The sequence below is a fragment of the Emydura macquarii genome, unplaced genomic scaffold (genome assembly GCF_026122565.2).
Source record: "Emydura macquarii macquarii isolate MOO-44397 ecotype Brisbane River unplaced genomic scaffold, CSIRO-AGI_Emac_v2 contig_691, whole genome shotgun sequence".
In the NCBI taxonomy this organism is placed as follows: Eukaryota; Metazoa; Chordata; order Testudines; family Chelidae; genus Emydura; species Emydura macquarii.
Window position 1 is genome coordinate 4,760,824 of NW_027130828.1, and position 25,005 is coordinate 4,785,828.

General features: G+C 38.2%; 1 protein-coding gene across 1 annotated transcript in view; it reads left to right on the plus strand.

Annotated features, from left to right (window-relative positions):
• Positions 1-24,665, plus strand: part of C5 (complement C5) — a 43,503-nt gene extending 18,838 nt beyond the window's left edge. Inside the window, 22 exon segments of the mRNA XM_067541794.1 lie at positions 609-748; positions 2,130-2,339; positions 3,133-3,193; positions 3,782-3,871; positions 4,222-4,434; positions 4,901-4,976; positions 8,715-8,874; positions 9,765-9,860; positions 10,277-10,448; positions 11,310-11,515; positions 12,387-12,539; positions 12,978-13,040; positions 17,324-17,405; positions 17,949-18,000; positions 18,702-18,804; positions 19,344-19,418; positions 19,534-19,639; positions 19,838-19,924; positions 20,296-20,385; positions 22,776-22,859; positions 23,586-23,724; positions 24,032-24,665. Of these exon segments, the coding sequence (XP_067397895.1) occupies positions 609-748; positions 2,130-2,339; positions 3,133-3,193; positions 3,782-3,871; positions 4,222-4,434; positions 4,901-4,976; positions 8,715-8,874; positions 9,765-9,860; positions 10,277-10,448; positions 11,310-11,515; positions 12,387-12,539; positions 12,978-13,040; positions 17,324-17,405; positions 17,949-18,000; positions 18,702-18,804; positions 19,344-19,418; positions 19,534-19,639; positions 19,838-19,924; positions 20,296-20,385; positions 22,776-22,859; positions 23,586-23,724; positions 24,032-24,161 (2,588 nt within the window). The 3' untranslated portion in view covers positions 24,162-24,665.
• The last annotated feature ends 340 nt before the right edge of the window (positions 24,666-25,005 follow it).

Below are 25,005 nucleotides of genomic sequence, written 5' to 3' on the forward strand. Positions count from 1 at the left end.
GGGCCAAAAGAAAGACAGCAATCAGAATTTAAAGCATGTCACCTAATTTACTATTATTTTCAATATACTTGTTGTTTCAATATTTGTTACATACTTCTCAGAATTTAAAATTTTTAAAAACATGTTAATACTTCTGCCTTGGCAACGATTCTGTTTTACAGTTGCCATATAGGAGGCTAAAGAGAAAAAGAAAATTCCACGATAAGTTTTAAAGAGAGCAAGTGACCTAATCGCTTGAAGAGAGGGAAGAGCAGAGTGTTTGTGATAGATGAGTACTACATTTGAAAGAGGAAATCCTGGCACCAGGGAGGAGAGGACTGAGAAGAAGCCAGGTTAGGAGGACTGGAGTGAGCACATGGGATTAGCAGGCAGATAGCAACTCAGAGAAGGTGGAGTGAGTCCCTGATGATTTCAGAAAACCCAACCTGACAATTTCAGAATAGATTTTGTAGTTTGATAGGAGACCAGAACAGCGACAAGGATGTGAGGTGTGATATGGATCTGCTTCTTGGAACAAGAGAATAATCTGCATAAAATGTGTGCTTTTACTTGCATTATGTAATAATATAATATTGTGCTATTGTGTGTTTATTTTATTTTTTTCCTAGGTATATGTGTTGCTGATGCACTCCAAGTGCAGGTTTTAAAAGATTTTTTCCTAAGTGTGTATATACCTTATTCTGTTGTGCGTGGAGAACAAATTGAGTTAAAAGGATCTGTTTACAACTACAAAAATACCAGAACAATGGTAATTTGTGGATTTTCTGAATTTTATATAAGTATTATTATGATTAACTGGCAAAGGATTTGCTTCTGCAAGTATCCAGTAAATATGCATGAGCCAGGATTCTCCAATTGTTACGAAGTGCAGCACTCTACTTCATAATTTATTTTATTCCTGTAGCGCCCATCACATTGTATTTGGGCATAGTATGAAGGGTTTTTTGAAAAAATCACCCTGCGCCCAGACATAAACAATAGCTGTACCTGTAGAGTATCCTGGTGTGTGGCCTAGCCAGTCTTCAATGAGAGGAGGTGACAAAGGGAAGCTAAAATGGTCTAAGAGGAACTGGCACACAAAATTACTTACACTAAATTCTGAAGCCAGCTACCAATGGACTCTAATGGACTCTAATAAGCCTGGATGGCATTTCCACATACTAACATTCTGAACTGAGAGGGCAGCGCTCTTGATCAAATTTGGAAGAAACTTTAGAACTGAAGAATAAACAACTTTATACTTCAAGAAATGCACTAGTCTTTGCATCTTTCTACTTCGCTCACTATTCTAGTCCTTCTCCCCCACTCCCCTCTCCACCCCACACACACACACACACACAGGTCGGGCACTGACTATATTTTTGAGCGTTAGCTTTGGTAGAAAGAATCTTGGAATCAGAGCAGGGAGAAGTCAGTATTAGTGGCAGAAACATTCAGCAGCATTATACAATTTTCTCTTTCTGTAGCATCCGACTTCTCTCATGTATAGTGCACAAAATAAAATTTTTAAAGATGGCTGCTGTACTAATAGGATGTCACAATTATCACCCTAACCGCCTTGCTTGGATGTCATATCCCTTTTCCCTAGTCTTTGTCTCTTTGTCTTTTTAAATTGTATGCTTTTGGGGCATAAGAACTGCATCTTCCTGTGTTGGGAAATTACCCAGCAACTTTTGTGTTCTATCCCAATATATATAGTAAAAAATAATAATATAGCACTTCTGCTTCTGCTCAAAATTTGAGTTTGAAATTTTATGTGGAAGATGGTTTTCTTGGTCACACATTTTAGAAAGCAAGTAACAAATGCTGCCTAGAGATTTAAAAGAAAAAGAAAATTTTAGGGGTGAAACAGAACAGTGAAATTTTCCAGAAAAATTTTGCAAAGAAAAATTATATGTAAATGTATATATGATGCCAAGCATTATGGGGCCCTGATCCCTTGTTAGGGCCCCTGGGTGATACTATAATGCAAACGATAATAACATTAATCACTTTTACACATTGCTAACAACAGTAACATTATTTAGTATAATCTAACGCTCAATGTAACATTTTTTTCATGGATATAATATTTTATCCATGTTGCTCATAACATCAGTAAACATTCAAAATTTTTTCTGATGTTTCAGTTCTCTGTTAAAGCAACAGTCGGAGATGGAATCTGTTTGTTTGAAGGCTTTGCAAATGCTCGGCTTCGTAAATCTCAGAACATAGATGGCTATTCTGTTGCGTCAGTTACATTCAGAATACTCCCTCTGGAACTAGGTCTTCATACAATCAACTTTACATTGTCAGCTGGTCAGAACAGTGAAGTTTTAATGAAAACATTGCGTGTAGTGGTAAGACCAAAACTGTTCTTAGAACTCTTATTCTTTTTGAATAGATTGAGTCATAATAAACGGATGCTATTTTATTAATGTATGAAATCAGAATATATGAACATAACTGCATTTGACTTACCAAATCCAGGGATCATCTGTAATTTACTTGTATTAAAAAGTGCTTTTCATGCTTTTGGATGCTGTAAAGTAACAAATAATAAACCTGCAAATAGCCTTCTCATTTTTTTAACAGATCTACCAGTAGCAGCAGCACTTAAACAATCTCCATTCTGATGTATATAAAAAAGCATAAAACATTTGCCTGATCCTGCAGTTTTTTCGCATATAAAACTCTCATGGACTTCACTGCAAGTTATGCAGTGATGCAACTGCAGGATTGGGCCCTTAAGTGTTTACTTTTTATAATGAATGGATTACAGTGGTTGACATCTAGCAGGCAAATAGAAGGTGTTAATATGATGTATGAAGCTTGTAACTTAAAATAAGCAAATATAGAGTATAGAAAATTGATGATGTAGTTTGCATCAGTTCTTCAAATACTTAAATACATTTATTATAAAGATGTATTTATTATAGTTTTATAATTCCCATAGGCTTTATTTACGTCTGTTGCTAAATATGGCTGACGATTTTGTTTTTAAAACAAATGGCTGGCAGCAGTAGAAAACCTTTAAATTGAGAATTAGATAGATTATTGTATGATATTTTAAAATTATTGCTTCAGCCAGTGTGTTTAATTAAACAAAGCACTTTGATGTACTGCTTAGTTTTGGCCTCATCTTGATTGCAGCCAGAAGGTATTAAAAGAGAACTTCATGCAGGCTTTACTCTGGATCCACAAGGTGCTTACGGTATGGAAAGTGATTTTTTTACATCTTATTATCTGTTCTTTTACTCTGCAATCTCAGACAAACATAAAAATCAATTATTCACGGCACATCCTTCACATATCTCTATTGTGAAATTACTTGTGCTAGCACACAGTAAAGGACTCCCTTTCAAAGTAGCTAGCCATTTTTTTTAGATTTGGTTAATTGGAATGGTTAGAGGAACAGTTAGTCATGTCTTATATGGCATGCAGACTTTAAGATTTTTCTGAATTTATTAAAGCTACTTTTCCTAAAATAGAATATAATCCAGTTTAATCAGAGATTAATCTAAATCCCAAATTTCTGATCAAGAATTGAACTTTTCTAAAGATTAGAGTATTGCTTTAATTTGTTATCGGAATTAGGATCAGGATCTGAACTTTTTCAAAGTTTAGAGTTGTTTGGAGCTTGATTTTGGGCCCAACTGTAGTTTTCATGATTTTTTGTGTGTGTGTTTGCTAATTTAGCAAATAGCTGTGGCCTCAAATCTGACTCAGCAGTTCTATTGGGGCTAAAGTTGCAATTACATAAGTAATGCTATAAATATGTTTTATATATCTCCAATTGCAGGTATAATCAGAAGACGACAAGAATTTCGATACAGGACACCATTAAATATGGTCCCCAAAACGAAAATTGACAAGACTGTGAGTGTAAAAGGTAAATTGAAATGAAATCTATGCAGTATTTTATATTTAGTTTCTGTATACATGGCTGTTCTCATTCTTAATTTCTTTTTTTTTTCCTACTCTACCCACCTGACTATACAATCAGGATCTTTCTTTCTTTTGAGAAAAGGCTATTTAGATAAGCCTTTTCTTTAGAAATTATATTGTCTTATAGTCCTTTCTTTATTAATAGATTTTTTAAATAGAAAATGATTACAGTATCTCAAAACATTATGGGCCAAATTCTGCCCTCAGATATACGTGTTCAACTCCCAATTAAGTCAATGGGAGTTATGCCTGTATTTCTGAGGCAGCAATTAGCCATGTTGTTTTTCTTCACAGGACAGCTTTTGGGTGAGGTAATCTCTGCTGTTCTCAAACGTGAAGGTGTCCATTTTCTTACTAATCTGCCCAAGGGCAGTGCAGAGGCTGAGCTCATGAGTATTACTCCAATATTTTATGTCTTTCACTACCTGGAAAAGTCGGACAACTGGAATTTACTTGGCCCTGAAACCATAACATCAAGAGTTAACATGAGGAGGAAGATGAAAGAAGGTAGAAAAATGTGGTCTTCACTTTCTGGTCTGATTTCAAAGTTATGAGGACTTGTAGATACTTTTGGATAGGAAAATTAATGTTTAATATTTTATGAAAATGTAATAAAACTAATGTAGTTTAAAAAATATTTTTAACAAAAACTGTGGAGCGAGCTATGTGTCATATAACATTTCTGTAGTGGCTGGAACTACAAAATTGCTTGAAGAACTGAAACCTATGTTGAAAACCCTATAAAATATTATATTATATTTAGAAGCAGTAACATTTTAGCTGACATGAACAATTAGGGTAATTTAATATTATTTCTTTGAGTTGGAAGTTAACCATTTGCTGGTTTTTTAGAAACAAAGCAATTTAAAGGTCAATATCAAAGGAAGATGAATTTTTCTTCTGAGTGATGAAACTCAGTTGGAATAGAAATCAGTGCTTCAGAAACAGTAAGTCTGCTTTATGTATATCTTAGGTATTGTAAGCATCCTGTCATTCAGAAACAGAGACTTCTCTTATAGCATGTGGAAGGATGGGACATCCAGCACTTGGTGAGTTAAAATGATAATTTTATTACAGTGGATTTGGAAGGTTTGATTCAGTCCTATGTTTCCACAGAAACTAAGTTTAAGGGCCATATTTTGTATTGCCATTAATCTGTGCACAGTACTTCATCAGTGCCAGTGTTAGTTCCACTTATGGATCATGGGTAACATGTGGCTAAGTATTTAAAGGAAGATGCTATCAAACTGGTTTTCTTTGTATAAAACAGAATTTGCCATCCCAAATAAAACTGGTCCATTTAATCTGGTATCTTGCCTCAGCAAGTGACTAATTCCTTTTGGTTCAGAGAAGGATGGAAAATCTCCCACAATACTCCAAGACTATTGTACAGTACTGTATTTAAGAAAAAATCACATTCCTGTGCTCTGCGGAGATCAGCTCGCACATTGCAGCATGAGATTTGATTAACCTTACTTTAGAATGCTAATTTTAAAATACTATTGGTCATTGTCACAGGTTGCCTCTGTGGCTACCCAGTGTATCTCAGTGCCTGGCCAGCTCATCTGGCCTCACAGTCACAGACACATATACCAGGTTGTTACCTTTTTACCACATGTATATTTATTACTTCCTTGCAAAGTGTAACAGTGTACTGCAGTCTTACAGCAAGAGAAAAAGGTTTCTTACAGCCTTCATTCTCAGCCCAGTCTGATTGTCCAGCTCTGCTGGAAAAAGGACAGGAGACACTGGGTGTGGTTAATTAGGCCGCAACTTTATTGTTAATTATCTGGTTGTATCTGGCAGATAAAAGTGTAAAGTGCAGGTAATTCTGTGGTCATTTCAATATATACCTTAAGGCTTCCATCAGCCCCCACCCCTTTTCCCATCCCGGTCCCCAGCCAACCCACTGCTGGGATCTTACGATGCCCACCCTCAAATGAGGGTTAAGGTGGGCTATAAATGGGGGGTTGGCTCTCTTCTGTGTCAGTCATGGGAACCTCAAACCTCCCCTGTTTCCACTCCTTTAACAAGTGCCTCCTTTAAATCCTTTACCAGTCCCTTTATCTGATCACTCTATCCCTTCTCTATAGAGTATTTGCACTGGACATCTGACCCACATTTATGTAATGAGTTGCGACATCATAGCCTAACTCTCTTTCTCTGTTCGCCCCAGCTAAATTGCCCCCTCCCCCCGAACCTGCTATGGGGAAGGCAAAAAAACTCCCCCTCTGCCTTGGCCAATTTGGCGGTGAGGAAAAAATTTCTTCCAAGCTCCCCAAGAAAGGAACGGCTAACGCAGTGCCTACAGTGCACCTGACCAAACCTAGTATGTCGCCATTTCCCTGGATGGAAGAGTGGGTGTTCTTCTTCGAGTGCTTGCTCATGTCCATTCCACTATAGATATGTGCACACCTCCATGCATGGTTCCCGGAACTTCTTTCCCCTTAGCAGATCCCCTAGGGCTGGCTCCAGCGCCCCCTGGAGCCCCATGCACATACCACGGTATATGAGACGCTGCCAGCTCTATGCCTTCTCAATTCCTTCTTTCCACCCGTGATGGTTGCTGGAACTAGCCTTGCTCTCAGAAAGTACTATTCCCCTTGTTTGGACTTGTTTGGTATTCTAAGTTAGTTTTAGTTAGCTAAGTGGTTGTTAAGTGTTGTTAAGCATAGTTAGAGATAAGGCAAATCCTTGCGGGGACTTCGAGCAGCCAGGCTATGCTGTGGTCGCTGGGATTCAAGCCGTGTGCCTCCTGTGGGAAGGCCTTCTCACTCAGCGACTCCCACAACCACTGCTTTTAGTGTTTGGGGGAAGCACACAGAAAAGAAAAGTGTAAGATCTGCAAGGCTTTCAAACCGAGGACTCAAAGGACCGAGAAATCCGGTTGAAAGACCTGCTGATGAAGGCAGCACTCCACCCGGCATCCGAGCCAGCCCGCTCCACCTCGGCACCTCGCCGGCACTGAAGAGGAGGAAGAAGCAGCACGCGGAGTGCAGACGCTCCCCTGCACCGTCAGCACGGGCGGGGTCGAGTACGGAGATGTACCAGACCCAGCCCGTTGAGTCTTCTCCGGTCAGGGAGCCTCCCCTGACTCTTGAGAGTGGGAAAGTGCCCCTGCCGACACCGTTGACACCGGAGGTTTTTCAGGCGGCAAGAGCTTTGTTGGCCTTGCCTACGCTACCTCCCCCCCATCCCGCCGAGGGAGAAGGGGCTGGTGTCACGGGGGAAACCCGCGTTGGATACCCTTGAATGGCGGTGGAGATCCCCGGTATGGGGAGGAAGATCTTGTAAAGAATTGTAAAGGCCCTGTGGCAAACCCCTTCCTCGGTCGCCCCTACGTCAAAGGTGGCCGAGAAAAAGTATTATGTCCCGGCCGAAGGGTTTGAGTATCTGTTCGCTCACCCAGCCCCAGGAACCCTGGTGGTAGACGTGGCTAAACAGCGAGACAGGCAAGGTCAGCCAAGGGTCCACTCCCAAGAACAAAGACAATGAAAAGCTGGACTTGTTTGGGAGAAAGGTTTATTCCATGGCAAGCCTGCAGTTCAGGATTGCCAACCATCAGGCCCTCCTGGGTAGATAAAATTTCAACTTGTGGGACTCCCTCAGGCGGTTCACCGAGGCCCTGCCCCAGGACCAGGCTGCAGACTTTAGCACCATCGTGGAGGAAGGAACCATGGTAGCTAGGGCAGCGCTCCAGACATCCTGTGATGCTGCTGACTCGGCGGGCAGGGTCATAGTCTCCGCCATCTGCATGAGAAGGTGCTCATGGCTGCAATCCTTGGGCCTGTCCCAGGAGGTGCAGCAGTCTATTCAGGACCTCCCCTTTGATGGGTCGGCCCTATTCTTGGACCAGACCGATGCGAAGCTTCACAGTCTGAAGGACTCCAGGGCCACATTTTGCTCCCTGGGCTTATACACGCCCCACTTTTCCAGGCATCAGTCACAACCCCAGGCATGGCAGCAGCCAAGGCCTCCGCCTATGCCTTTTCAACCCTATAGGAATAGGGATAGAAATAGGGGGTTTAGAAGAAGAAATCAGCTCCCCAACTCGTCCTCAGTTCCCTAACAGGGGCCCCCCAGGAGGTCAGGCAACCAGAGGAGACAATTTTGATGGTGCGCCTGAGGGTGGAATGGACATGAGCAACACATCTTGAACAACATCAGTTACTGGTAAGTAAGCTTGTTTTTCTCCACCTGGTTCTGGCATTTCACTGTCCAGCCTGTATTTTTACCCAACCCCTGATAGGGATGGGTCAGCGTCCCCACTCTGACCTGCTCTGCGGCTGCTGCAAAAGTCATTCTGTACCTCTCCACCCCTTAAAGAGGTAGACGCCTTCCCACAACAAGCCAGACAGTGGCCCCGTGCTTAAAGTGCAATGCAGTCACCCTCTGAGCTTTCCTTCTGAGCAGCCCCTTGCTTCCAGGGCCTTCCACTTATATCCTTCCAATTACATCATTAACCCAGTAATTACCACCCAGGTGCTCATAATCCCGCAACAGAAAGTGTTTAATTGCTTGTAGCTGAGCCTGCAGCCTTCCTCATGCTGCAGTCACACAGTCCAGTGTCAAGTGTCACAGTCATATATCTGTCCAGCCATTCTAAAAGGGCTGTAGCAAGGTTTAATTGACCCATTGCATCCTACAGTAAACCCACATCTTGAGTAATGCAAGTTTTGTGCTTAAATAGGCCATCTCTATCTATTTTGGTATTTTAAACTACCAAAAAAAAAATTAATCACACACACTGAATAAAACATCTATATTTTGCTCAATTTCCTTGACAGGTTGACAGCTTTTGCCTTAAGGATTTTTGGACAAGTTAGTTTGTATATTACTCTGGATCAAATTTCTGTTTGTAATTCACTGTTATGGCTGATTGAAAAATGTCAAATGCCAGATGGGTCATTCAGGGAACTTTCAAGTTATCAGCCAGTAAAACTACAGGTATGACAAGTGAACGTGTTTTCTTTATGCATGTGTTAAAGGCTAAAGTTGAAGTAAGGTTCTCCATTATTTGACACAAAAGCTGCTTTAGGCCCTGATTCATCAAAGTATATAAGCAAGTACTTAAATGCTCACTGAATTAGAGGTTTTCAGATAATTTTGCTAGATACATGTTCCCACGTCTCTACTTCTAAAATCACTTTTATAGCAGTTTTTTGAGCTTCACTATATTTTTCAGCTACAGATATCTGCATGTCACTTCTTAGGACACGTCTACACTGGCGCTTATGCCAGCAAAACTTTTGTCACTCGGGTGTGTGAAAAAAACACCCTGCTGAGCAACATAAGTATTGCTGGCATAAGCGCCAGTGTAGCCGCGTTATGTCCGTGGGAGAGAGCTCTCCTGCAGGCATCATAAAACCACCTTAGTGAGGCTCGTAGCTATGTTGTCAGGAGAGCTCTCTCACCGACATAGTGCTGTCTACACTGGCGCTTATGCCAGCAAAATTTGTCACTCAGTGGAGTGTTTTTTTCACACTCCTGAGTGACAAACATTTTGCTGGCATAAGCGCCAGTGTAGACAAGTTCTTAGATGTTGTGAAAGCAAGATGTATATTGTCTTTTTCTAATCATGATATGAAAGTCCTGAAAAAATATTGGCTTATCATCTCTCCATGTATTTTTGGTCTAGTTTGTTTGTATTTTTTAAATAAATTAACTTCTTCACAAAAAAAGACTTCTTTTCAGTGTAAAAATAAAATTGCTATTGGACTGATACTTCTTTTACAGAAATTTTTCATCAGTTCCTCATCTAAACTGTAAAATATTCTTTTTATCAATTGAACACATTGTTTCTAACTAGCTTTATTTACATATTTGGATTTTTTTAGGGTACTTTGCCTCAAGAATCCAAAGAAAATACTTTATATCTCACAGCTTTTTCTGTTATTGGACTTGCAAAAGCTATACACTTATGCCCAACACAGGTATGTAATTCTTTCATTTCTCCAATAAGGCCCCAGGCAATCATATTCTGGGCTTCTGTGTTCCGCTGTCCTTAGATTTCCCCTTTTTTCTCCATCCTTCCCCACTGCCCTGATCCAGAGGCAAGTCGGGGTTGATCATGAGCATCCATGAGTCTCTCAACCCAAACCACCCACAAACCAAAGTTCTTTTATTTTATCATAAAAGTTACTTCCAGTGTCAAGTGTTAATATTTACATGGTGATCTAGTCTTTAATGAGCCACATGGTGATGCAGCTTCCAAAATAAGCAAAAGAACAACCTAGATCATTTAACTGGGGATTTGGTTGCAGAAGGTATTGTATAAATACATAATGTCCTGGTAATATGATTTATGTTTATCCTTCCAATGCATATAACCTCCTGTTCACCTTTTCAGAAAATTCAAGACGGTAAAAATAAAGCAGAAGAGTATTTGCTGAAAAATGTGAAAGCTGCCCAAAGCACATTTACCTTGGCAATAGCTGCTTATGCTTTAGCTCTCATGGATCCAAACCATTTTGGTACACGCTTAGCCTTCTCTGCACTGAAGAAGGAAGCTCTTGTAAAAGGTATGACTTACTAAACTATCTATTCAACCTAAAGAACCTATTACTGAAGTAGATGGTCCATAGGTAACCAAAAGTTTGCAGCATGGATGAACTTGACTGTACAGATTCTTTCAGATGAATTGAAATATTTAATAAGTTATAATACACATTTTGTTTCTTTAAAAATTAATATAACCATAATTTCCATCTCCTTTCAAGTAATTCAATGTGGGGGTTTATTGAATAGTGTAAAAGCAGAGGGATGATTGTTATAATGATTTGTATGTCCATGATATTAGGACTGCCTTAACAAAACAATGGGATGCAGAGAGGACCTAGATGAGCAATTCTTTTGCCTTGTGGTTCTCAGCAGCCTTGTTTATTTCAAAATGCACAATTTAGTTCCACTACAAGTTGCTTATCTTAATAATTTTTGTAATATTTAGTCTCTGTTAATGTTTACAGTATATAAGTATAAAACATGAAATTTAATGGTAATGTAGTTAAAAATCCTTTTACCAGTTATTACTGGTTTGTAAATATCCTATAATGCATCAACATTACCACCAAGATCAACAGAACATAAACCTACCACTATCTGTTTCACAACGAAGGTAGCAACAAAGGATAAGCCACTACTTTTCCTGTCCTGTTAAAGAATAAAATTGTCTTTTGCATCAGGTCAGCTTATATTCAGAGGTTAAAATAGCCTCTAGGAATAAGGGGAGCATAACTCCATCTATGATAAAAACAGAGGGAGAATCCCTCCTTCTCTTCTTGACTTCCGCAAGCAGTACTTCCCCTCCACCTTGGTTTGTGTGGTGAGAGCTCCCTCCTATTGCAATCTGTTTAACCCCTGTTAATATTTTATTACTCTTCCAGGTGACCCACCTATTTATCGTTTTTGGAAGGATACGTCCACTAAACTAGATAACTATGTTCCTAATGCTAGCACTGCGCAGATTGTGGAAACCACTGCCTATGCCTTGCTAACCACTCTGCTGAGTGGGGATAAAGTCTATGCTAATCCAGTTGTCAGATGGCTGTCTGAAGAGCAAAGATATGGTGGTGGATTTTATTCCACTCAGGTGTGTTTTTAAATATTTCTCTCCCATTCTCCAGATGATGAAACCTGAGAAGCCTTAGCAGGATAATACATGAGCCGAACTGACAACTTGTGTGTCTTGTATGTTGGGTGGCAATCAAAGGAATTTAGTAACATGACCTCCAGCTGCAGGAATATTACTTTCTTAGCAGTTCCAGCAAATCACTACTTGTATCTCTGAAGGCTCACTCTATTGACTTTAGGCACAGCCAGGTGAAAAAACCGTACCAGGAAAAAACTCATTTTTACCAAGTTTTCTATAAATACAATATATTTTGTGACATTGAATTTTTCACTTTTTCACAAAAATGAGAAGCAGTATTTACAGGTGAAAAACTTTTCATATTACAGTGAATATTACATACTATAAACAGTGAATTCACTTGCTAATATGGTTTTTTAATAAATGATTAGTGGAATTTCAATGTTCTCCCATATGCTTTCTGACAAAAAGACACTCTTGACCAAATTTGCTAATTCTTGTAAACTCTGTCTTTTCACAAATAAAAAAAATCTATGAAGTGAAAACCGATGATACATTAGTTTTGCACAGCTATAGTTGTATTTCTTTACTAGCTTGCTTACTTCTAAAACATCTATTTCCAGAAGCTGTGCACTTATTTACAAACTTTTAATAAAACAATAAACTATACAAACATGCCCACAAGGCAGTGTTAAATATCCTACCATTGTATTAAGAGTATATTAAAGCATTACTAAATAGCTTAGCTGGTTAGGGTTACCACTATCCATCTTCCTAAATAAATGTCTCTGAGTAAAATGTTTCATAATAAATTTTGTTACAGTTTTGTTTCCATTCTAATAGTAATACTTTCTAACTGATTTTTTGACAGGACACAATTAATGCCCTCGAAGCCCTGACTGAATATTCCATTCTCGTTAAACATCTTTTGTTGAACATGGATATCAAGGTGGCTTATAAGAATTACGGAGACATTCAGCGCTATAAACTGACAGAAGAAAATTACTTAACAAGGCCCCTGGACGTGAGTGAATAGTTTTATCTTTGAAAAGTGAAAACGAAAATCTTATTAATAACTTACAAAATTCCGTTTAAAAAGGAAGTCTAGACACATTTACAAAAAAGAAAACATGTCTATGGAAGATACCATCCGATTAACTGTTATCTTCATCTGCTAAGATTCATTTGATGCAGCAAGTGATTAAAGGATTCACTGATGGAGGACCCCTTCCTAGAAACACTTATGTACATGAGTAGTCCCATTGAATTCAGTAGGACTGCACAAATGTGTAAAGTTACATGTGTAAAGTGTTTGTGGTATCGGCCCTTAACTTGTAAAAAGAAATGTAAAAAAGATCATCAGATTCATGTGACTTTTACCTATATGATTGCTAATTGTAGTATCTTAACTATTACTTGGCAAATATTTAATGTCAAATCATATTTATGTTTATATTTTTAGGTACCTTTGAATGATGACATCTATGTAAGCACTGGGAGTAGCACTGGCTTAGCAACAGTAACTGTAAGTGCTTAAGTAAAATTTTTTAAAGAAATGAAGCCTTTTTGGTCTTGTTAATATAGGCCATGAAAGGGATACAGACAGGTTTCCCCTAAGCCCCCACTTCTGTTACCTGTTCCTTGGACCAAAGTGACAGAAGCCATTTGGGATACGTTTAGATCTTGTGTAAGAAAGTGAAGCTCAATTGAAATAATTAGTTACACCTGCTTTTACACCAACTCGACTCATTTGTCTTAAGTCATATGACTTCTAAAATATTTTATCTAATTTTGGAAAATTTTGACAGCAGTAAAATAATTGAATTACCTCAGGTGATTTATTTGTAGTGAAACAAGTGATGAAAATTCCTCTGTCCTCCCCACACTTATCTGTTCCATAGTTCTAAATATTTACGCCAAAATTTGGAGTGCCCAATTTGAGAGACCAATTTCTATGTGCCTCAGTTTGGGCACCCAAAAATGGAGTAACCCCAAATTAGTGAACATTCTTGAAAAGCTTTGCCTCAATAGCTTTGTAACAGAGAATGTGCTTTCTCTTTATCTTTTTTTCTGTGCTCTGTATTATCGTTTATAAATTTATTACAATGCTATTATGACATACTATTTATCCTTTGGTTTCTATACCTCTAGGCATTTCACAAATAAATTATTGATTACTACCTTTCATAACAGAACAAACCTGATTCACAAAGGCACTTCACTAAGATGGTTGATATTTGTTATTCTTTTATAACATAAACACAGGTCCACAACCTAGTCTCATATGCACAGGCTGGATTAATATACATTTCAAGTATTCTCATGTCTTTAACCCTTTTCCTCTGCAGTTTTCAAAGAGGAGTCATCACTGTAGACCTTTATATTAACTTGCATGTGTGATACATTGCCTATTTCTTCTTTGATTAGTGTCACTATGGATTTGCCACTTCAGAGTGCTTGTGCCCAAGGCACCTTTGGTCAGTAATTTTCAGTAACAGTGCCTGTTTAGCCCCCTCATGCACACCAGACATCCTCATGCCCCGTACAGAGTATATATAGATCTTGCATGAGTGAACCACCCTCAATTCTTTCTCAGCTGCCCTGTGGCCTGAGGTGGAGCACCTAGCATGCCTGCTTTCAGCTTCCCTGTAGCTTAACTTTTTTTATCCTAGTCTTCATACAGTTTAGTTTACTAGTTAGTTTGTTTATTTTACTTTATTAGTTTGGTAGCCCCTTTTTTATCTGGGATTCTTTTAATTGACCACCGCTGTTTCCCTCCACTTTTGAAGGGCCCTGTCTGAGGGGTGGTCATCATTTGTTATGCCAGAATCCTCAGGCCTTAACCACTGCCTTTTCTGCAGGAAATGCGTTCTCGTTAGCGATGAACATTCTCACTGCCTCCACTGGGAGACACCGAGATACTGGCAAAGTGTAAGATCTGCGCATCATTAAAAGTGGATCTAGGGAAAACAGAGAAATCAAATTTAGATTGCTTGTGATGCAACAAGCCATAAGACCACCATCAGACCCTGGTTCAGAGGACCCTCTGTACACTGGCCTTCAGGTGCACTTAGTGCCCCATTGACCTCCATATCCCATGTGCCGGGATCTTCACAGGATAAAGGCACCAAACATACCAACCAGGCTTTGAGGTACTCTGGTACTGGGAGCTCATCAAAGACTTCAAGCTCTTCAAGAGTCATAGTACTAAACATGCTTCAGTATCGAAACCATAATTGATGCCAATAAGATATGATCATTCCAGCAGAGAATGTAAGTGCTCTGCTTCTAGGAAGCTGGGAAGCCTATGAGCCCCAAGTGCTTTGATTGCAGGCAGCTAGAAACATCTACTACCTTGGTACCCAAACTGGTATCCCAGAATGCTATGCCATTATGCCAGAAGCCCATCAACATCTCCAGTACTGATACCGTCCAGTAGATATGCACCTCCAAAGCAATCATGCCTCTGGTGCAAACACCATTTTCTAGACAGGCACCACCAAAGCAGTCAGCAACCTTCGTACTGAAGCCTATTGTTGTAGGGCCTCATTCAGCCTTGGCTCAGATACACCTGTTAGCACAAGATATTTCAAGGACCTGTTTGTTTCAGAGGAATCAGAATCTAATGGGTACTGAACTTTTGTTGGTAATGTGATCTACTGGATCACCAAGACATTATCTTTCACCAGTGCCTCCCTGCTCTTGGGGACCTATCACATCAGACAGACGCCTAGCTTCACCTTCATTGTCTGCCCACCATTGAACTATGTTGAGGAAGATTCCCCTGATTTCCAGATCTCTGTCCAGGGATCTCCTACCTACCATAGACAAGACATCTCCCTGAATACCCATCCTGAGAGGGAAGTTCCAAGGCAGAAACAATTTTGAGCCCTTTCTCCCTGGTATGACCAACACTGGATTCTTACTTTTTTACATTACAGTTCCTCTCAGTACTCATATTGGGACTTGTGGATTCTGTATCTCCAGCAGTTTTCAAGAGCTCCTAGCTACTCTGATGAAGAGCAAAGGGATATATATTCTTCTGCTCCATTGCATCCTCCTCAAGACCCTCAACCCCAAGAGGAGATCTTTGAGGAACAAGAGGTCAGAGCAGACAAGAAAGTGACATTTCAAACAAACATATCATCATCACTTGATGAGGCTGCAATGCCTCCGCCACCTTCTTTGATGGATAACTTCAACCAGTTCCAGGCGCTGATGAAATGTATTGCTGACTCACTCCAGATTCCTTTGGAGGAGGTTCAAGAATCACAACATAAGCTTTTGGATATTTTACACCACCTCTGGACAGTGGCAATATCTTTGAATGAATCTCTACCAGAACCTGCTAAGAGCACATGGCAGACTCCTGCCACCGCACCACTTACTGTAAATGGGCAGACAAGAAATATCATGTCTCAGCAAGAAATTCAGAATATTTGTTCTCTCACCCACCACCAAATTCTTTAGTTGTGGAAACAGTCAATGAATGTGACAGGCAGCATTTTGCTATGTCTATGCACTCCGATAAAGACCAGAAACTTCTTGATCTCTTGGGCATAAGACCTACTGCTCAGTGACCCGGCAGTTCAGGATCACAAATTATCAAGGTCTGATCGCAAAGCAGAACCACACTGACTTCAGCAAATTCAACAATTTTATTGAACAACTTCTTGAAGAACATTGAGAACAGTTCAAAACATCATAACAGAGGGTCATCTTTTAGCAAAGGTGTAATTGCAAGCTTCTCTAGATGCAGCTGACACTGTGACTTGATTTGTCTCCACTGCCGCCATCACGCACTGGATGTCATGCCTGCAACTGGCCAGGTTTCCTAGGCCTGTCCAAAATACTGTGGAAGACCTCCCCATCGATGGACTGAAACTCTTTTCTGAATCCACAGACAAATCTCTTCATATCTTGAAGGACTTGAGGACCACACTCAGATCTTGGTATTTACACAACTGCAAGTAAGAGGAAATGGAGTAGCTCTCAAACCACACAAAGACTTTGGGCAGTTCAATTCTCTACCTCTCATAGATCTATAGAACCACCTAAAAAGAGGTCAAGGTTTCAAACGAAAAGACCTCCTACCACAACTGCTATCGCTACCCAATTGTTGTCTTCAACCAAACATCAATTTTGATGGCGTGGTCAGGACCTAGAACATCCCTGCTTTGTGAATCTTCAACTGCACTAGCCTACCCATCTCCCACTCTTCAGAGGTTGACTTTCACATTTTTGACCTCTATGGGAACAAATTACATTGAGCAAATGGGTTCTGGAAATTGTAACATAAGGTTACACCATCCATTTTACCTCCATTCTCTCTCTCTCTCTCTCTCTCTCTCTCTCTTTTGGCTTCTCCTTTGCCCCAAGGGTGTTCTCAAAGATCATGGCAGGTGGTAGCCATTCACTTATCATGTCTAGATATGATTGTCTTCCTTTACCTCAGTGATTGGCTGTTCAAGGGCCAGTTGTACAATGAAGTTCCTTCCTCAGTACAAACTACCTATTCCAGAGGTTAGCTTTACTTTGATCCCAGTACAATGGTTAGATTTCACAGGGGCTTCTCTGGATGCCATAACAGCCAGAGTTTACCTACCTGTGATCAGGTTTATGACCCTGACAAACCTAATTTCCAAGGTTCAGCTAAGCCCGCCAAACACTGGCATCTTGTTCTGCAGTGCATTTGACTGTCTGCCTTTGTCTGATTATCTCCAAACGTCAACACCTACTTATCAGTTTTGAGAATTGTTCGTTGTGCATGTTTTTTGTTAACTGTCAATTTTATTTGCACATTTGCAGGTGAGGACTGTATATCATAAATTCAGTACTTCTGAGGAGACATGTAACTTTGAGTTGAAGATTAATGTATTGACAGATAAAGGTAAAGTGTTAGTAGTGACTTTTAAAAACATGTTTTTGTTTTTACATTAATTAGGACTGTCCAGGAAAAATGCATCTTGATTAATCAAGTGGTCAGTATTATCCTTGGCGCATAACTTTACCTTTAACCCAGTCAATTTTTGATGTCATGCATACCTGCTAATTTAACAATGCACAGCTGTTATTTTGCAGAAAGATCTGGGAGGAGAGGTCTGAGGGGTTCAATTCTGCAGGTGCTGGGCACTTAAACACTTACATTTAGTTGTATGAGTAGTCCCATTTACTTAAGTACATCTATAAGGGCTTTGTTGATTCAGGTTATAAAAATTGAAATTCTAGCTAAAGTATAAATGAAAAATTATGTTGTTTGTTCATGAATAGACCATGGGTTCCTCTTTAAAAATTGGCTGAAACAATTTATGAGAAGTATTTGTCTCCTGAATATGAAAATATTTTATGAGACCCCATTCAAATAAGTATGCTGTGTACTGGACAGCTGGTTCTGAAGAGCTATAAATTACTTGTTCTATTTAACATACAAAAGGTGAAAGAAAACAAAATGATGACCATCCTGAACGTTTAGAGGCCTGCGCAAAGTAAGTACAGTTGATTTTTCAGTAATATAACCGAGCATTTCAATGCTTTTACATGTCTAAGTGTCTTTTAAGTTTAATCCTAAAGCAAAGCTTCCTGGTTTCCTAGCTCTGCACTATTCAGGATTCCCCACACAGCAGTGAAATTCCCATCTGGCACTTAAATGATTGGAGCAGTGCCAACGTTACTATGAAGAGGTTACTTGTGCATTTCCTGTTTTCTGAATGCTCAAAACTGTAGCCTTAACTTACTTTAGCAACACATTTTTAATTAATTTCCCTCTCTTTTGAAAAACAAAATTAAAAGGAAAAAAGAGATTAAAACATTCATCACCCATTTCCTAATAATTGCCACTTTGTGTTACTACTGATTGACCCTTGTTTCCCTCTTTATGCCCATTTTTATATGCATCTGTGTAAGCCTATGAGGATAAGGGTCAAAGATTATGAACTTTCTGGGTTACGGACTCCTTTAACTTTGTTTGGATTGAGCCTCTGGCCACTACTGTAATATGAATAATAATTGTAATCGCTATTGATTTTACTGGTGTACATCTGGAGTAAGTCAGATGAAGTCAGTGAAGTTGTTATGGATTTACAATGGCATAAGCAAGAGTAGAATTTGCCCCAGAGGCTTTTCTGACACCTGTACTGTAATTTATAAGTTTTGGTTCTATCTATATTTAATTTTTTATCCATTTTAGGTACAAGCCTAGTGAGAGAGAACCACAGTCAGGGTCTTCCCATGCAGTGATGGATATAACTTTGGTTAGCGGAATGGAAGCAAATACAGAAGATTTATCTACTGTAAATATTAAAGAACATTTTACCTTTACTTATAGTATTTATTGTCCTTCTTCTTTATATCTTCTTAAGATAGTAGCACAGATTTTCAACATTTTGTCTATCTTACTGCAAAGCATTTTTCTCATGCTAATTGGAATAGTCTACTTGAGTTTAGATTCTGGGTTTTGCCCATTATGAGCCTTATCCAGTTATGTCAATGGGAGTCAACGCCTAGAGCAATTGGAGACAAATAGGAAGTTTGGATCTGGACTCAGACTTCACCAAAGTTCAAGAATGTTGAGTTTCATAGTTTTAATTTTGGTACATCTCTAATTATTATTGTTCTTATTATTTTTATCCCAAGGGGATGAAAGAATAATTTCTTTAAAATATGGAATTATTCATGATGAGGCAGCATTAAAATAACTCAAGAACCACTGGTAGAAAATGTTTTACTCCTCAAAACCATGCTAAAACCATTAAGCACAAAACTTTTATGCAAGACCATGTAAAGTCTTTTTTAATTAACTGACAAAAACCTTTTTCTTTTTTTCCCTTAGCTTGCAAGTGGAGTTGATCAGTTGATAACAAATTATGAGATAAAAGATGGACATATTGTTCTACAAATAGACTCGGTAGATCATCTTTTTTATTTCCTAAGATTATTCACAATTGCAAGCACTATTTTGTTTATTTGGTGACACAGTGCTTTCTTTTGGTCTCTCTATAATTCATGCATCCTTCAAACAGGTGCCAGCTAATACATTCATGTGTGTTGCGTTCCGAATAGGGGAGATTTTCCGTGTTGGAATGCGGAGCCCTGCCACATTCACTGTATATGAATATCACACACCTGGTATGTGTTCCAGTTCTTCAAATTCATGTCTATTGCTTTCAGGAGATTCTTTGCATCCTGTTAAGAAACTGACAGTTTCTCCCTTTTTTCCAACTTTTAATCTACATTATCTTAAGTTTTATGTCACAGTCAGTGGATGGTACTGTTTAGGAATTCAACTTTTTACATGCATTTCATTTTTCCTATTCAATTCTGTAGATAAACAGTGCACCATTTTTTATAACCCCTTCGGAAATGACAAGCTTCTGAGACTATGTGAAGGAGCTGAGTGTAAATGCATGGAAGGTAACTTTTGTTAAAAATGCCATTCTGTTGCAGTTAGGTGGAGAATACAGTATAATGTTTTGAGACCCTTGTGAATGAGAGCACTGTATATTCTATTTCAGAACAGCAAACGTTGCCTTTGCAATAAATTAAACATTCATTACATTCTAAACTTTAAAACAGGACATATGGAATTTAGCTACATGACTCTCATTGACTTTCGATCTGTTGACTAAATGGAAACTGAGTAGCTTAACTCCATTGCTGCTATTTGAAAATTTGCCTCTATTATAGATTGCCATGAGCAAATTGCAATTAAATATACTTTAAAAGAGGGCTTGTGCTGTTGTTGCTTCTTGGCATTAACTTCATATATCTTTCACTAAACCTAGCGGAATGCAGTAAAATGCAAAACAAATTAGATCTGACAATAACTGCTGATACCAGGAGAGATGCTGCATGCCAGAAAGTCATTGCATATGGTAAGATTTGAATGATTGATTGATATTACTTTGAATAACAAATGGATGCTATGTGATGAGTTCCAGAGGGGTAGCCATGTTAGTCTGTATACAGCAAAAGCAACAGGAGTCCTGTAGCACCTTAAAGACTAACAAATTTCTGTGGGCATTTGTTAGTCTTTAAGGTGCTACAGGATTCTCATTGTTTTTATATGATGAGTGATGATGAGATGCTCCAGCATGCACTTTTTATATTTTTATGTATGTTGCTTTGAGAGATGCATCATTTTTCAGTATATCTACAAGAACATTAGAGGCATGTGGCTCTTGTTAACAACAACATGTGCTCATAGAGGTGAACATACCTCTGTTAGCGCCTATAAATTAAAATAATGAAACCTAGATAAAAGCAACTTCTATGGAAATTACATAGAGTTAATGGGCCCGATGTTTGAGGAGCTGTCTGTCTCCTAAGCAGATCTGAGGGCCCTCAATTCTTACTCAAGTCAATAGGAGTTGAGGTTGCTGAGTACCTTTCAGGATTGGTTCCAGTATTTTATTATAGATGCTACCAGTAGATCTACTGGGGATAAAGACAGACCTCAAAATAGATCTTTCACCAAGTGTTCTTTAAAATCAAGCACGTTTTTTTCAGAATTAAAAATCAAAGCCCTTGGTGATTTTCAACTAACTTTTGCAAAGTAAATTACCCTATTTCAAATATGTCTGCAGCGCTGAGGTTTTGTTACAGGCTGTGATAATCTTGTTTCATTCCTGTGAAAGAGCAGCATCAGACTGGAATGGAAACTATACAACACCTAGTTTTCTCATTTTGCCTGCCGAACTAGGCAGGCAAGGAAGAACCTTTCCCCTAGAAAAAAGGTAATAAAAAATAGAAACACAATTGTACATCAAACCCAGAAGACAATGTACTCACCCACACACACATTCTGTTTTTCTCTGGGTTTTGTAAGGGTCTCTGAACAGTGATGATTTGATGTGCTGTATGATGTGTTCTAAATAGTTAGGTACACATGAGGCAACTTGTGAACAAAGCATTAGATGTAATTGAGTTTTCTGTACTTTATTGGTTAAATGCAAATAATGTAATCCCTTACATTCTTCTCATATAGGTTTTGACTTTGTATTGTTTGCACTTTAAATGTTAACCCCAAAAATACAAAAAAAAAAAGGGAACATGTCTTATAGAGTTATTTAAACATACTTTTGTTTTTTAAAGACTTGTCAGTGTTGGGATCAAAATCATATTAAGGATTTTGACTTTAATCCTATTTTAGGCTATAGCAGCATTCTAACATGGTTTCTGACTTGTGTGACTTGATATTTTTTTTCTGAGACTATGATAACCACACCATCCTATCATCTACCCTCATGCCAGTCTGTAGTATGGTTCTATAAAGCAGTTCTCAGGTTTAAAAACTGCTGTCCACTTTAGTTATGTAAATCCATTCTAGATTCATGTTAAAAATGTGCTTGCACAGTTCTGTGTATGTGTGAGTGAAGTGTTAAATCACGTATTCTCTGTGTCTGGCAAAAACAATTAGTTTTTTTTCCCCAACACTAATCCTTTGTAAATGGATTTGAATATGTGGAAATTATTACGTCAATTCCTTTGTGTTTATATGTCTTCAGAATTTTTAAATTAATTCAGCTTTTAGCCTAAATAAAAACACTGCTGTAATGCTTGCTTGTTAAAATTGGTTAAAACTTCAGACATAAAGTAGCAGAGGTCTGCTTTGAGTAGTAGAGATTAGAATGAATTTACGTGCAATGGAGACTTACAATTAAGTCCAATTTTAGAACAACAACATTGGATAAATATTATGACATGTAAGTAGTCTAAAGAATTGCAACATAAAAAACCTTGATTGTGATTTTTTTTTTAAAAGTGTGTGTATGTGGTTAAAGCTCTTTGCATTCTTTAGGGCAAAAGATCTAGTGTCCTTGTAAAATAGTAGCAGTACATTGTAATACACAAAAGAAATAAAACTCCTCCTAATTAATTAATTATGGTGCATTACATGTGTTTGTGTTGATTTCCAATATCTAGGAACACTGGAAAAATCCTTTCTGGTTTATTAAGTCCAGTAGCCTATCTCTGGCAGTAGCTAGTGCCAGATGCTTCAGAGGACAGTGGGGAAAAATCTTGCATCTCATTATGAAATGCTGTACTTTGGGTGCGCATCCATCCATGGGTAATCAGCTAATATCCTGAAACATAAGTGTTGATTAGCTTTGTAAGTGTTTCAGTTTGATCAACAATAAATTTTACAAATGGTCATAATATTATCTTATCTGAGCTTCTGTAGTTGATGTAAATGGATGTAGTGCAGAGTGAAAGCAAGAATTCTGCCTGAAACAGTAGCAACTGTGGTTTTTTTTCTTTATAGTCTATAAGGTGAACATCTTGTCCTCCAGTGAAGAAGGTAGTTTTATTAAGTACACTGCAACTCTTCTGGATCTCTATAAAAGAGGTGAGAGTACTAACTGCAATGTATTTAATTTACAGTGAAGGCTCCTTTCAGTGACCATTCAAGCAACTGACAAAAATCAGTGCTAAGTTGTCTCTTAAAAAGGTGGAGAATAATTGTACACGCTGAATTTGAAGATTCTTTGGGTTGATGTTTGAAAATAGTCTCTCTTACCAATTTCACTGTATTTAAGCTTTATTAACACCGTTATTATTGCTGCTATTATGGTGGTACCTGTAGTCCCTGTGCTGATGATCTCACAATCTAGGCAAGCAAACAAGTAGACAATGATTCAAGGAAAAGAAACAATAATACTTGTTTTTTATAAAGTAGGATTTGGTTGCAGCAAAGTGAGCAGAGGTTTAGCTGAGCAACTCAGTGGGAATTGTGTGTCTTCTCATGCTTTGCCATTTGCATCTGCAACTATCTTAGTAAACACATTTGGTTTGTATAGGGCTGCTTTTGAAAGTCAAATTGCTACATGTTTAATATTTCTTGACTGATTCCAAAGGGCTGGAAATCTATGTTTTGATTTGTCTGAATTTCCCTGTTATATAGTTAGTGGCTAATGGGTGACTTGGGTTTGCCCTCTTTTGGTTTTACTATTTATCACAGCATTATGTTATGCCTAATTAATATGTGTGGCCCTGGAAAATTGAGGCCAGTTGTTTTTAATCATTCTTTCTGTGAAATTTTCCAATGTAATAACTCCATTCCCTTCAACTCTAGGAAAGGCTTTAGCCCAAAAAAACACTGAAATAACCTTTGTTAAAAAGAAGACTTGTACTGATATTAAACTGAATCCAGGAAATCAGTATTTGATCATGGGAAAAGAGGCCTTTCAGATAACTGTTGGTTTCAGTTTCAAGTAAGTAAATTATTATCAGAAAGTGCCGAGCTCTCTCCAAATTATAGGCTTCATTCTTGTCAAAAGTGGCATAGTGCTTTGTCCACCTCTGATCATGTCATTTATTGGAATTTATTCAATATTTTAAGGACTTGTTTAGTCCATTTTGTGTTACCTATTGTTTTGATTCTAATACACTTCTTCAGCTGTCCACGTGTAAACATAGGAATATGAGCCAAAGGAATCCATTTAATATCAGAATTTTCTCTTGTTTTTATTTTTTTTCCACTCCCTATGTCCTAATGAGCTTTCTTTTTTGTCGGTGTAGATACCAGTATCCTTTAGACTCTATGACTTGGATTGAATGGTGGCCTTCAAATACAGCTTGTGCATCTTGTAAAGAGTTTGTAGATACAATGGAAGAATTCTCTGAAGATCTCTTTATCAACGGCTGTTAACTTCCTTGGGAGAATTCTGCTGAGTAAAAATTGCATATTGTGTCTCACTAAAAACATGTATTCTTAGCTGTTTAGTATTTCTTTCCAAACTTTAACATTAATGGCTAGAACAACGAGAGTTCTGTGGCACTTTAAAGACCAACAAATTTAATATTTGCAGACATAAGCTTTCGAGAGCCTTCAGCTCTCTTCTTCAGATGCAGTAATACAGAAAATAGGTAACACAGAGGCATCTTATAGATATCCAGGTGTACTTGGAAAGCTTCATTTGCTTATATTTAACAGCACCTGTTTTTATAAGGTAACGCTTTTAGAATTGTAACTTTTTGCATTGACACTAAAGTGGGATGGGGGGATATTGCAGAAATACTGCAAAGACATTTGAAGTCAGATGAAATTTATAGAACACCATTTAAAAAAAAGAGAGAGCAAATATTGCCTTGTGCCAACAAAGTTGGACCCACTGAAATGTAATATCTTATTAAAACATACCCCTTAATTTTATTTTCCTTGTATTTTTGTTTATCAGATACTGTTCTTATAACTATTTTTCTTCATTTATATTCTGTTATATATTCTGTGATAATAAAATATACAGTGCTACATCTCACACAATCTCTTTTTATGGGATAAAATGATTTACAATGGGTTTACATTTTAAATAAAACAAGTATTTCTATCTAACCTCTCTGTGTGCTGAGGTTTTATAGCAGGTCCAGCAACATACTGTAGAAGTACCTAGGGGTAAGTTCCTCACTCCTGCATCAGCCTCACTAAGCTAGGTGATACGTAAACGAGCTCTAAAAGCCAAGGATATTGCCAAGGAAGTTTCCACTGGTGCCAG